This window comes from Tetrao urogallus (assembly GCF_951394365.1).
Source record: "Tetrao urogallus genome assembly, chromosome: 4".
Classification (NCBI taxonomy): Eukaryota; Metazoa; Chordata; class Aves; order Galliformes; family Phasianidae; genus Tetrao; species Tetrao urogallus.
Window position 1 is genome coordinate 62,530,142 of NC_136817.1, and position 15,175 is coordinate 62,545,316.

At 37.4% G+C, this 15,175-nt stretch overlaps 1 protein-coding gene across 1 annotated transcript in view; it reads right to left on the reverse strand.

Moving 5' to 3' along the window:
• Positions 1 to 3,457: 3,457 nt before the first annotated feature.
• Positions 3,458 to 15,175, reverse strand: part of FAM193A (family with sequence similarity 193 member A) — a gene marked incomplete at both ends in the record, with an annotated part of 70,930 nt that continues 59,212 nt past the window's right edge. Inside the window, 7 exons of the mRNA XM_079534850.1 lie at positions 3,458 to 3,551; positions 5,882 to 5,963; positions 8,639 to 9,482; positions 11,182 to 11,412; positions 12,253 to 12,439; positions 13,624 to 13,906; positions 14,229 to 14,501. Coding sequence (XP_079390976.1) covers positions 3,458 to 3,551; positions 5,882 to 5,963; positions 8,639 to 9,482; positions 11,182 to 11,412; positions 12,253 to 12,439; positions 13,624 to 13,906; positions 14,229 to 14,501 — 1,994 coding nt within the window. The remainder of the gene's footprint in view (positions 3,552 to 5,881; positions 5,964 to 8,638; positions 9,483 to 11,181; positions 11,413 to 12,252; positions 12,440 to 13,623; positions 13,907 to 14,228; positions 14,502 to 15,175) is intronic.

Sequence of the window (15,175 nt, forward strand, 5' to 3'; positions counted from 1 at the left end):
ACAAAAAAGTAACTGTGGAAAACTCAGAGTACATGATCAATACACACCTTCTTTAATCTTCATTTTACAATTTCTATAAACCACAGGACAGAAATTGGACACTAGCCACTTGAAAATCCTATTTGTAACTACCATCTTTGTAAGCAGAACAATAATATTTCTTCTGGACAGCACAGTTATAGAAAAACAAAGCTTTACCTGATGCATTTTTCATCAGCTTATGTGGATTCAGAGTGCAACGACAGGTACTTTCTTCAATATCTCTAAGCACTGAGCTGGAGGAGGCCCAACAATATAGCTAAAAGCTGCAAAGCTGAAACTGAACACAAAAATGTGAAGAACAGAAATGATGCCAGAGGTCTTGTGTTATTTCTTTGTTCAGTTGGAAAAACAGAAAAGAAAATAGAGAAGACATCTTCCTTTGAACAACAGTTGTCTCAGAAAAGAGCAACTGCAAAAAATTTACTCCATTATAATGTATTTAGAGGACTCTTCTACTGGAAGTTCTACTGGAAGTACCTGAATGTACCGTCTCTGGATTTAATACGCCTGAAGTCAAAAAGCATTTTTGTCCAATAAGACACCTTAGTGTTGCATTTCAACATATTTCACATCACTACTTGGGCACTAGAGAAACATGCTCATAATTCAGCAAATCCTTATTAAAACCATTTAATGAGCAAAGTGGCAGTAATTAACTCATTTGCCCAAGGCCAGAAAACTCATAGAACTCAGTTTATTACTTTTAAATCTCATGCCTCCCAGACCGCTCTGCACTTATCTTCACTTAATTAAGAATTGAGAAAAACAAGACTTGCCTTTAAGTTTTCATCAAGGTGCAACAACAGATCCATTCAGATTTGTTCTTCATGCTTTCTGTGCACTGCATGCCACCACATCAGTTATACTAATAACAGACAATGAAGCTTCAGGCAAATATATTTGAAAAGGATAATTAATGCAGACATATATTCCCTAGGATTTCCAAAGGAGGCCTGTTCTCCTAATTGAGGATTTCAAAATAAAGAAAAGCATGTCATAGTCATGCATCATTCACAACATCTTTGTTAACAAAGAATAAAGACTACTTTTTCCCCAATTTATTAGTGGAAACTATAACGAGTTTTCTAACCCCATCAAAAATAACTCAATATTCTTCAAAGCTTTCCTAATCTAGAGAAAATGGAATCCACATCACTGTTTGGTCACATGACATCAACTCATTTTTCCACTCCATGCCCCAATTTTAGAGCAGACATAGAGGGTACAAGTGATGACATACACTGCCACCTTGTGTTATACTTTAGAACTGAGAAAGCCTGCAAGGATTCCCAACACACCCAGCTTTAGGTGTTCTAATAGCATTTTTCACAGCTGCTGTGCCATATTAAAAGCATCTAAACTGTTATGTAACTAAGACTGAATTCAGGCTGCAACAGATGCAAGTCTCAATGGCCCAAGAAACAGCAAAGCTCACTCTTCTCCAGCAATTGCTGCAGATATTTTGAACAGTATGCAGTATTTGCAGACAGTGAAAGCTCAGTGGCGTTGATACTAGCTTTTAGTTTTGAGATGCTCTTCCTTCAGCACAGGTAAATAAAAATATTAAGTTACTCCATTATATGTTACAATACTCCATTAAAAAAAATGAGGCTATGCTATTACTTTCCTCCTCATCTTGAACCTGAAGAGTAACAAAAAAGTTTTCCCCTTTAAGCCCCAGGTCAGTAATTTGATAATGGGTATTTTATCATCCCCTCCTCTACATAAGGAAGGCTGAAATCTCATTTACCTACAATGGATGAATGTAAACTGAGCAACTATATTCTGAACGAGAAGCACAATCTAGGATGGGAGCTCCAGGACCGGCAGAAAAGGGATATGAAATTGTAGGTGTCTCAGTGGTTTGTAGCCAAGGCAGCCCTCCTGCTACATACTGGCCTTAAAGGGGAAATGGAAGCAACAATTCATTCAATGTTCTTAAGTCTCAAGCCAAGTGTAGTTGTACTGTCTTGCAAAGCAGTCTCAAGCCCAGCAGCTATAGCACAAAATATGTTAGCAAGTAGAAGAAAAAAAACAGCATGGGAATGGTTCTGGAGAAGGAAACTAGTGGGCTCTGAAACTGCATTGTCCTTTCAAATATACATTGAATGGAAGTTTTATTTTCTGTAAAGAAAATAAAAACGGAAGACTGGCCTTATAAATTGGGTAAATACAGTCATCCAAATGAAACGTAGCTCTATTCTAAATAGTAGAGTATCAGAAAAATGTTTTTAAGTACAAGACTAAGACACTATGCAACCTGTAAAACACCACTAAATTGTTAAATACTTACACAACAGTAATACTGAGCCTACCTACTTCATTTCTACACTAATATTGCATTGGAAATATTTGTATTACCTTGTTTCTCAACAGAAGCATTATAGTAATTCACAGAATTCACAAACAACTCCAGCATTCAGCAGGAATCTTTGCTGCAATAGCAGAAAGCTTTTCCCATCATGTGAGGTGGAAAACAAGAGTTCCTACAGAAACATGCTAAAATTAAGTAGCACTCACTGACCAATCCTGAGAGAATGTTAGATTCAGTTTAGAATACCACTCTATCCAAGTACATTTCTTCCCTCACCCCACCCACATAGAAAAAAGCAAGACACAGGTCTTCTGCCATACTAATGTATTCCATCTTTCAAAAAGAAAGACATGATTTTAATATTACTTAACAATATGTTAAAAAAGTAGCCAGTTAGGCTTCAGTGTTAATACAATTATACACTCTATAACAGATTCGATAGTGTGAGTACTGTTCTTTTTTTTAAATTTTCTCCATTCTGCAAGTATTCTTACACAAGCTGGCTACAAGTCAGGAAAAAAAAAAAATCAAAACACAAATAGCGTAACTTGTACACTCTTAAACAGTAGATTGTGAAAGAACTGAGGAAATACTTGTCCTGTAAGAGCCTCTTTTTCATGAAGCCATGTCAGGAGAATTTTGGAGCAGATGAAAGCACAACTGACCAGGTCCATTCCTTTGTCAGGAGTCAGAATGACAAAACATAGCTAGATGCAGAAGTGACAGGAGCCACTGCAGATGATGCAAACTAGTATTTTGGCCTCCACCCAAGCCTAAGCAATTTAAAGTCTTTGAGGCCAAGGCATTCAGAAGGAGATGGAAAAGAGCTATTGTTTCATCTCCAACGGCATACAGCTACAATCAAGTAAGTCTCACTCACAGACTACAAGCACACAAGCTAACAAATTCAGGTAGAAAGTGGCAATTTTTCAGTCCGCAAGAATTATCAGGCCAAAGGGTTCAGTGCAGATCCACACAGCACTGGGGACAAGGCAAGGCAGCACTGGCTCAATACCAGATAAGCTCTCAGCACAGCAGGACAGGTAAGTGGAGTTGTCGTTCATTGATTCCTGCAGGATTCCCTCCCCATATTGTGTCATTTCAATGTGCAGCAAAGGTGGTTTTTTTCAAGCTAAAATTGGACCAGTTGATGGAAAGTCTCTGCCTTGTCTGTCTGGCAGAATCCAAGCAGAACCTGAAAAAAAAAGTGAAAAGTGAAACCAATATATTAAAAAAAAAAAAAAACAAAAAAACAAAAAAAAAAAACCACCACTGATGGCATCCCTTTTCTGAAGGGCAGCTCCCATTCAGAAGGGCAAGACTTCACAAAAAATTTTATTAAAAAAAAAAATGACTTGCCCATTACCCACGTAGATCAGAAACTGGTTGTTTTAAACACCACTGTATTGGCAAGAGCAATTGGGAGAAGAAACAAGGAATACTGCATATTTATCAGCACAGAAGCTCACTGGGTGTTAACCAAAACCAGAACTGACATGACTATCTATCAAAAACCCTGTAACAACAAGAATGAATAGTAGGTAATTGATAAAGCACAATAGTCAAGGGCACAGAGCACTGCTCTTTCCTCACACCAGTCTGACTACAGCAAAGTGGCATTTGAAATGAATATTTGAGGAAAGGGTGTTTGTAATACAGCAGACAAAGAGTCCACACACTAGAAAAAGAATCTTTAGCACAAAAAATCCACTTGTATTCACTGGGCACAATGCATACTTAGGGAGGATCTGTTGGAAAAGGTTGGCACGCACTAAGAAAAAGGCATTTCAGAGACTGTTAATTCATGCTCAGGACCTTTATCGAGGTCTGGTGTAGCTTGTTTGGGCTAGAAGTTCCATGACAGCATCAAGGTAACTCCTATGTGAAGGAGTTCCCTCTATGGAAGGCTACAAAGGCTACATGTTTTCTCCAAGAAATGAAAACCAAGTAAGGGGAACAGACAGAAGAAAAAAAATAGGAAGGTACAATGGACAGTCAAGTAGATTTCTTTTGTTCTTTCCATGCCAAAGTTAGAAGCAGTTTGCAAAATTAATTCTGAAGTCAGGGTGTAATAATGTATCTGTCACTCTGCTCCAAAGCAACGAGAAAGGACGATAAATTAACAAAATCAGTATAGAGAACAATTCCCGTGGAGCCTACTGCCATGGAGAACAAGAAATATTGCTAGCTTGCTGTTGATTGCATTGGAAATTATTAAATGACACATATTAAAGGTGTCTCCATGGTGATTGCCTAGAACAGCATTTATAGGGGCATTTCAGGCACCTCTTCCAAACATGAAAACTGGCGTGTGTGCAAACTGTACAGTTACTTCCTCACAGATGAAAGTTAAATAGATTGTATCGAGCTGATTAACACTCATAACTGTACTGTTTTACAGCTGTTCATCTGGAATCATCTACGGCAAACTCCTGTATAAATTTCAGCCACACTTTTACATGTAAAGAACACATTTCTTCACCAGCACTATTTAATATATGTCACGTTCCAACTATAAAACCTTTCAATCTAAACAGCTAAATCTGTTAGCTGGTCAGTCATTCAAGAGTATTTCTGGATATTTTAAAACACTAACACTGATTTAAATAACATACGAATTTTGTACAGGAATACTCAGCACAGAGAAGCAGCTGTCCTTTGCAAGATTCAGATGTGTATTACTGCCCAGCACACAGACTATCAAAAGTATGTCAGAAAAGATTCAATATCTGTATGGAAAGCCTGATTTAAAGAAAAAAGCCCTACTCTTTAAAATCAATGGCTTTAGTTGTCTTGTGAAACAACCACCGATTCTGAAATATCCAACTACTGAAAGTTTATTTATCTATAAATCTTTTTTTAAAATCATGATGAAAAACTTACTAAGAAGTATTCATGGGCAACTAGCACAGCCAGCTATAACTGAACAACATACATGTGAGTAGTTTACAGTGCTATGGAAGAACACACTGTATTATGTATGTATGAGCTGTCCGCCCTTACCTGAAGAACTTAAACATAAATAACAAACTCCAAAAGCAACCAAAGGCTCAAATACCAGCTCATTTTATTGTTATTGTCACTGCACTAGCATAAGCATCTCCTCTGTCATTAGTAGAAACTAATATTTGCATTTGGGCTATCTCTATTTTATGCGCAGTATAAAATTCCAAAGTAATACCTCCCATAAACATGTAAAAACCTCATGAAATAAAACTCATGAAATATTGAAAAATAGCATCTGAAATGTAAAAGTTACTTGTCCAATAAGTAACACCTTACATAGTATTTATCACTTCACTTTAAAAAAAAAAACAAACAGTAGCAAGTATTTTGTCTGTATTTTATCCACATGGATAATAAAAGAAATATTCAAATTTTGCTTATAGAAAAGAAAAGATAGCTGGGGATATTCTGAAAATCTTGATGAGAACATTGGGGACACAAAGACAATCCTAGGATTTGGTCACTAAGCATACTGGAAGAACCACAACAGCTTTCCATGCAGGAATTACAGAACTTTACCTTTTAAAATACTCCACTTCTCGCTCTGTTTCATCCATTTCCACACTGTCTAAATCAATGTCTTTGGGTAGAAAAACATCATCTACAAAGGAAAAAGGATTACATTACATTACATTAGATTTCACAGGGGAAGGAGAGAGAAGAAAGTAAGAAAAGTAAGAAGCTGATTTTTTTTTTTTTTTTTTTTTTTTTTTAAAGAACTGTCTGAGCTTTTTAGACCAGTGATTATTCACATTTAGGCTGAATTAATACAAATTTGTCATTGAAAATGTGTTCTTAAAAACCTCGGACTATTATCTCTGCTCAATCTTTCAAGGAGTTACATTGGAAACAAGGAAGAGACAAAGTAACAGAATCTACTGATCACATGGATTGCAAAAGATGCCAAAAGCCTGGAATACACATGAGAAACATCAAATTATAGGAAGAGGCAGGCAGGAGATCGTGCTTGACTGCCTGAATTTTGATGGCTTTGCTACCATAAAGGCAGGTTTAGAAAAGACTGAAGAAATTGTATTTCTAAAGAAAAAACTTAAAGAATTCTGGTTTTGTAGAACTTCAGTTCCCCTCTGGGACATCACAGGTTGCTTGTGCAAGTCACACTATTTGTGATTAGGATTCTTTTCTAAACATTATTCTGATATTTTAACATGGTCACAATTGAACATCAGCTATTGTAGCTACTGGTATACTATACTGTCCCGGTACTTATTTTTCTTGTACTTTCTATCATAGATACTTCAGAAAATGTGATTTGCAGCAGAAACCAATTCCTTTCCTCTTTCTTTTAATTCTCCCTTTGCATTATGCACCGTTCTCCTTTCTGAGGCAGACTCAGAACACATTCCAAAGACAGCAAGACTCAAAGCACACAGCTGAAAACACCTAGCACACAGCACTACTTTCCAGAATCCTTGGAACTATGAGAGCAGATAACTCTTCCCTAAAGACTTTCCTGACAGCTCAAAAATTACGTATCTTTGCCTTGCAACTTACTTCTGAAGAACCTGAAAGCCCTGTGCTTCCTATATCCCAATCTCTTCAAAAAGAGGAGTCAGAATGCTCTGCCAGACTATTTCTTCAAGAAACTGAGATCATACCGGAAGCAATGTTTGATGACCTTATGTTTCTTCTGGAAACAAATTCTTTGTTGCCTCAGTTCTACAATACCTGTACATTTTTCCACAGCTGATCTTTTGTGCCTTTGCTAGTTTAGTCCAGCAACCCAATATCTTGAAGAAATTACAGCCAAAGAAATTATTACACCATATTACACCACCTTTCTTTTAGTTCTAAAGACAACTACTCCATGTGGCTACCCAGACCAGATCCAGAGAGTTGCACAATTACCTCTTTATAAAATCAGACTCATGTTCCTACATTTGAACAACAGCTTTCAGAAATCGTTAAATATATTTGTATTAACAGCAGAAAAAGCATCTGTCTGTGTGTATCTACATACACAGAGAAAAAGAGAAGAAAAGATGCAAGAAGTGACCTAAATTCCTTCTACAGTATACCACCCATCCCTATGCAGAAAAGATCAGAGTTTTGTCTTACTTAAACGACTGGAATACACTGTTCTCTGTAAATTAAAAAACAACAAAGCAAACAAAACCTCGTAACAATATAGTATTCAGAAGAACTAAAGTATAGGAGAAAAAAAGTTCAGTGCTGTGCCACTGGAGGACTGAGGTGCTACACGCTTACCAGGCAGCACAGCAGCATGAACTGCAGTGTTAAGTCATTCTAGCAAACACGCCACTTGTGCACTGCTGCTCCTCAGCTGTGTGCTCTGAGCAGACATTTCTGTACCACAAAGCTGCCCCGACCACCAGCCCCAGGAGGGACCAAGTGCACTCAGGAACAGATCCAGCAGATAGAGCAGCCCGCTGCCAAGGCAAATCAGCTAGCAGTGCTTGTGTTCAGCAGCTTTGCTATTGGCCTTAGTGGCTTTCAGGAGAGCAGAACAAAAGAATGCAATGGAAAGAAAATTATGTCAGTGCAACTTTTTGTTTGAGTTTGAGTTCATCCAAATTTCTACGCTTTTACTATTCTTATCGGGTGTATAAAATCTATTTCCTAGCACAAGCTGATATTCACATGGAGAACACACTCAATATATTTAATTAAACAACATTTCACTAAAATTTTCACACTGGCAAGTGAAAAAAAATAGTAAATCGGTTTACTACACCTGTTAATGTAAATAGTAAATGAAAATAATTATTACCACTGATAAACGAATCGTTATTCTTCAACAACAAAATCCAATAATTTTCCTTGTGCACAGATTAAAACTATTTTAGATGAAATTCAACTCTATTTGAGGAACATCCTTGCTTTTACACAAGTTCAGAATGGAATTCAGCAAATTCATGCTTTAATATATGGAATATTTCTTAACAAGTACAGGCTTTATGGATGAGACTGCCTTTCTTAGCAGACAAAACCTGACAAAACAGAGGCATATGCTACCTTACTCAGGCTTTAAAGCCTTCTACATCTCTTCACTAGAAGCATATACACATATCCTAAAAGGAAAATGCTATCTTCAGACTGTGCATCACCAGCGAGCACCCTGAAAAACAAACTGAAGTTACAGTGACCCGAGGTTTTCCTGACACCAATTTCTCTGGGCTTTTGTTGTTGGATTTGTTTTACATTACCAGATTGAGTAAGAAAAGATTTTAAGCTTCTGGACTTAAGTAGTAACAGTAAAAAAAGAAAACGAACAAGCAACTTGATTTTTCTTACCAATGGAATTGTTGACTTTGTCCCCTTTTTTCTTCTTGTTTTTCTTGTTCTTGCCTTTCGGTTGAGGAGAATCTGCAAGTATTAGCTTATTATTCTGCTGCTGCTCACTTGGTGAAGGGGATTCACTTGTGATGGGTGCTTTCTCTTCCTTTATGTGGTTCAACTGTTTTTTGTTGTTGTTGTTTAATTTCTTCTCTTCTTTTTTAGGTTCTGCAAGCACTGGGAGCTCTGCTGCTTTTGCTTTGGATTCTATTTGGTTTCTGGTTTTAGTCTGAATTTCAGCTGCTTTGGAGGATTCAACAGGCTTTTTCACTTGTTCAGAGCACGGTTTGTTTATTTGCTTTAGTTTCTGTTTGTTGTTTCCTTCTTTATGTTGATGCATAATATCAAGCAGAAAAGAGAGGGGCTCATGCTGCTTTACGCTCCCCTCTTTCTGATAAAGCAGTTTTGAGTCTCTAGTGTTCACAGCATTGGATGGTTCACAGCCTGCCTCTGAAAGCGGCCTCTGTTCTGTGTGATTCACATGTCTCGACAGTGAACCAGAGGAGGTTTCTATCTTTTCTGATTGCTCAAGTGTACCATTCTGAATGTCTTCAGGTGCATTTGGGACAGATTCCTTTGCTGCCTGACAGTTTTGAGTAAGCACGTCCACCTTTTGACAGTCCTTATTTGTTCGCTCTTTCTTCTTTTTCTTTACAGCCCTCAACTGCTGAAGTTCTTGAAGCCGCTGTAGTTCTTGTTTCAGCCTCTCTTCTTCTTCCTCCTCTCGCCGCCTCTGCTCTTCAAGCAACTGGTGATGCTCCCTTTCCCTGGCTTCTGCTTCAAGCCGAGCCTTTTCTTCAAGCTACAAAATAACAATTAGATTACTGGAAGTGACACAGATTTTGAAAACGAGTTTTAGCTGTCATTACTCGTTTTCTGTGCAAACATTAAGTCTCAGAATGTTTGCATAACCAATTTATTTGATCCACAAGCATGCAGCAAAAGAAAAAAAGCTGCCTTTTAAAGTACATTGAAATCCTTTTGGAATTTCTGTAACACACCTGACTGTTGTCAGTACCAACTGTTCATCTTCTCTTTGCTACTGCTAAGCTTAACTTCATACCAAAGATTTCTACAATCACAAGAACTTGTTGAAAATGAAATTTCCCACTTGATTCTTTCATCTACTTGTGTATTACTGAGGTAACCAAAGCTTGTGTCATAGGTTGCATCACTTATCTGTTCTCTTGCTATGTATGCCAGCAGCTTCTCTGTTTCAGTGTTTAACATTAGAAGTAATCATTAAAAGCAACTCAAAACAAAACAGCAAGCACATCTAAGATGCATTAAAAGCTGTCAAGAACAGTAAGGATGATGACATTTTGTTACCTGCAAGCTCACAACTAAATATAACAAAGATATAAAGGACTTTCACCAGCTGTTACTGCAAGTTCCTGAAACTGTGCAACATTTATCTTGCATGACAAGCAAAACAAAAGCTATATGCTGAGAACAACTGTACTCATATACTCTTCTCACACATTTCAAAGCATCTACAGAGGATTCCTTTTCCACAGTTATAGAAGTCATGCAAAAAGCCCCATCACCCTGTTAAGGGAATACCAGGTCTTTCGAACCTATGGAAGCATTACAGCATGCAGACTTAGTGCCAACAAACTAAGCCACATACACAAAATAGTTACTGTGAAGTCACATAACATGATTATCAAAATACAAAAACTTCCAGCAACTAACCTCAGTTGGTTTAAACAGTTTAAACTTCACACTTAAAATTGATAACTAAATTGCAATAAGAAAAGCAATTTCTCCTCTTGTTCAACTTAGAAAAATCATTTTCCTCTGTTAACTCAGCAAATGTTGTTTTTGGAAAATAATTTCCTTATTAAATTTAAAAGGTTTTTTTTTTTTTGTTTTTTTGTTTTTTTTTTGCTTTATATGTTTTCACTAATTTTCATTTGAAAGTGATATATTTTCTTTTTTATTGCCCATTCCTTTGCAGCTTTGCACTTCACTCTAACTTATGATGGTCTTTGTGTCACTGTGAGCCCCTTTCAAGGTGCCCAATGCAATCATGCTACAAATATCAAAACTTGACTTCTCCACTTTCTCAAAAGCACTAATCTCATGTTTTTTGCCTTCCTACAGTCATCCATCATAACTATCATTCCAATAAAGAGACACTGATTTTCTAACTTCCTGCACTTCTAAAATGCCCATTCAGTGCAACAATCAGATTTTTATTTCTGAAATGTAATAACTGTGTGGGAAATTCCCACATAAAGATGACATAAAGAGACTAAGAACATGACAGCAACGTTGTGAGAACTCTTCCTAGTCTAAGTAACTTCTAAGAGAGCATCAGCAAAGGTAAGCAAGCCTCACTTAAGCAAACAGACAGAACCATCACAAATGACACAAAAAACCAAGTAGGCCACTATTATCAAGTCAGCACATGGTCATATACTTACAGGGAGGTCACAAAACATGCTTACAGATTCAAAAGTGTGAGGATTTAGGATAAACACACTCTTTTATCTTACCTTTCTTTGCTTATGTCTTGCTCGTTTGGCTGCCCGAGAACTGCTAACTGGTTTGGTTTCAGAGCTGTTTATGAACTGTAGCAAGTCTTCCACCTTTCGATGGTCAACAACACTTTCCCTTTCAGAGATCTGATCCGGTTTCTTGGGCTGTTCCTCCTTCCTTTTGGTCAGACGTAAACGAAGTTTTTCTCGCATCTCAGCATAATTTCTACTGGTTGGTGCAGCTGGTGGCTGAAGGACATCAGAAAAATATTTCGTGACTAAATTTCACTGCCCTAACACAAGATTTTGAAACTGCAGAGACCTTAAAAAAAACTAGGAGTTCAAACCAGAGCACTGAATTCCATGTTGTTTGTAGGCATACCTGAAGGTGTATTTAACAGGCAACAGACGTATCAGGCTTGTTGCTAACTTGTGAAGTCTATTTCTTTAAAATACCTTTTAAATTAAGTCAGCACTTATCAAAATGCTCCACTAAGGCAGATTGTTTACAATAATAAAAACAGAGAATGTATTGTTTGGGTTTTCCTTTGATAAAAATGTTATTTAAACTTACACTGCCTGAGTTCTTTAAGGATAGTTGTTGGGGTTTTTTTTTAGTATCATGTTAAAATGAATACTTCAAGAACTGAGATTTCTATAGATAGAATTGCTACAAATGCTTTTTTTTTTAATAAATCATCTTCTATTAAGTGCATTTTTACTTGAACTTACCACATTATAAATAATCACACTACCCTAGATAAGAGCACACACTCATGAAGATATCTACGTGGCAGAATGCCCATTTGCAGTTTCACAGTCAAACATGGGATCTATTATCCAAGTCAACTGCTTGCTAAAGCTTTTAGCCATTTTTATTACTTTTTATTTGCCTTCAACTGGTCTTGTTTCGATTTTTCATTTCAAAGAGGAAAATTAAGTTCTGCCCACACACTGAACTTCCTTTTGCTACTTATCTCTTCAGTGAGTTCCAACACTACTCCCACTTAGCTGCAGTCTAATAAGATCCATGCAACTGATGATACGTTAATAAAAAAGCAAAATAAAATTGAAAATCCAGCAACTTACTCCGCCATGGCCGAAGAACTCACAGTAACAACAGTCACAGTATTTTCCTTCCTTCTGGTTTGTGGATGTTGAGGTACTTGAGCTGTGCTCTGAACAGCTGTCTTCATCTTGACTCTCCTCTCCATCATACTGCTGATGATCGTAAGTGTTACTGTTCTCGCAGCGATGGCCCTCACAGTCAGGATCACTGTGTGAAATTAAGTAAAAGTTGGTAAAAAAAAAAAAATATCTGGATAATAATGGAAATAATGTTTGAAAGAAAAGAAACAAAAAAGCATACAGCTATATTTACATCTACCAGGAACAATGATTCTCAAACTGGGATGTCAATCACCAGTGATGTATCAAATTCTAAGGCCCTCATACAGTAGCTTTCAAAGGGAGATGCTCAAAACTAAGCAGAAAGAAAAAAATCATGCATGGTAAAGTGAATTATGAAAAACTCATCAGGTGCCTCACTAGATCAGTAGCCTACAAAGTGAGTTGTGGAACTGTTCTTCTTTGTCTTAAACCAGGAAAAATAATTTCAGAGGCAGAAATTTTTAGCTTTAATATTGAATGGTTTTGAAACTGTCACCTGCCTTATCACTTGTGCATTGCACAGCTCTCTTCATACCACAACTTATTCCTAAAATCCCCTGGTTCTAGACACATTTTTTTTTTCTCAACTTAAAAAATTCAGGATCGGCTAAAAACAAGATGGTGCCACAAGATCCTGTTTGTCACTTAATTTTTTGAGAGGGGGAAAAAAAAAGCAGGTCTCTTCAATAAGCAGTTACACTTTTGTAATCACTGCTTTGTAACTGCTTATTGAACAAACCTGCTTTTTTATCCCCTCCAAAGGGCTGCATAACTACGGAACATATCGTGGTTCCAGAAGGACTGAAGGACAGATCTGATTTTCCTGTAACTGTAAAGTATTGAATTTAAAGGAAGATCTCATCTAGTGTTATTACTTCTTTGTTCATATGTTAGCAAGGTGAAAACGCCATAACCTTTCACATGCCAAAACGTATGCGCATCTTCTTTCTGAAGCAAGAAACTCACTCTTCCAGCTCCCCAGAAAAGGAAATTCATCAAAAATTAGTGATCAAAACAGTGGAAGAAAAAAAAAAAACCTGCTCAAATTCAGTATTCTAATTAGGGGAAAAGTACGAGAAAACATAACATATAACAACAGGTAACTGCTAGTTAGCTCAAACTTCCTGGCTAGTCAGTCTGAGCAATGCACCTACTATTTTCTCTTGTCTGTAGAGAGCTGGCATTACAGTGCCCAGCAGAACAGTGAGACAGCACATGCTATGGAACAACAGATACAACTCCGCAGAAATCAATGCTTTACTGATTCTATCACCCAAGCGCCAGACTCACCTGCAGACACTTGGTGGGGCACTTACAGAGCTGTCTGTGGTGGAAGTAGGAGGTACAACCGTAGTAGGACAAAGACCTGAATGGGGATCCACAAACCCAGGGGCTGTTGCAGCAGTTTTGGGAAAAGAAGGAGCAGCAAGGTTTGGAAGATGGGGTGTAGAAGCTGGAGACAGTGCAGCAGGAGACAGCGAAGGAAGCGATGCTAAACTGGTAGGACTATTTCGTGGTGCAACTGGTGCAGAATGTCTATGGTCCTCTTTATTAATATTGTGGAACACTTCACCTGAATTTGGACGGGAAAAAAAAACAACATTACAACTGGAAGAAATTAAGTATCCAATTAATTACCCAAGCAGTCACTTAAAGTGGTAGACTTTCTCAGCCTCTCTAAAAACTATGTAGTACTTCCTGATCTGCCTACTAGGAGTCCCAAATGCTAATATTAAGATGCCTTAAAAATTTCTTCAAGCCAGGAATACAGAGATTAAAACTCAGGAGTATTAAGAACACCAACTAAAGATAATACAAACTACAGCAAATATACATAGAACTTCGATGTGTACTGGAGACAGTTACTAAAAAGTGTGTGAATTAGAAATCCTTACCTATTGATGAAGGTCTCTTAGATGATACTTTGAATTGGTTGCTGCTTGACTGCACTGTAGTAGCTGTGCAGGAGACAGAAGAAGTAGCAGAAGAGGTTGCCATGACAACTTTGTTAGCTTCCATAAAGGCATCCTGGAAATTGTACAGACATTTCTTCTTCGCAGCATTTTTCTTTTCTTTGCCATCAGTAACAGCTGATCCTTCATTGCTAGATGTGGTAGGAAGTGCTTCGGGTCTTATTTCTGACAGTGCTGGCGTTAGTATATCATTCCCTTCAATTGAAGTGCACAGAATAATTAAGTATCACAGAATTACAGAATTGTCTTTATGGTACTCAGAATTAAACATGTAATAATTTAGATGTGACGCTACAAGACCAACAAGGACACCTCGTTCAAGTTGGCTTAATCAGTTCAGCAAAGTGATCCCCTCCCTCCCAAGGATCTCTTGCCCTGAATACAGATGCAATAAAATGTGCTACTAAGTCTCAAAGCAGAAGTCAATAACCTTAAAGTTACAGTTTTAAGAATCCTGACATATGTGCAAACAAGTAGCAAAGATGCTACATATCCATATGCATTTATTGAAGAATTAAAATTGGATACTTTATTACATGCTAAGCATGTAAACTTCAATATCTGAAGTCCACATTAGCCATGCAACAATTGCAACACATGAAGTAGCAGCGCATTCTTCTATGAACATGATACAAGAAATCTTTAATTATTGGTGATTCCAGCTAACTATGGTAACACCTTTGTGATCAGACCTCCCACAGAAGCTTGCCACCAATCACCCCTTCGAAAAGGTACTCCTAACCAAGTCTGCACAAAGACAAGCTACACTACTGGTGAGGTTCTCTGTAAGTTTCTCCATTTCTTTTCTTTTTAACATCACTTCAGTAGCTCGATACAAGCAAACAGCAAACCACTTTGAAAAATATTCA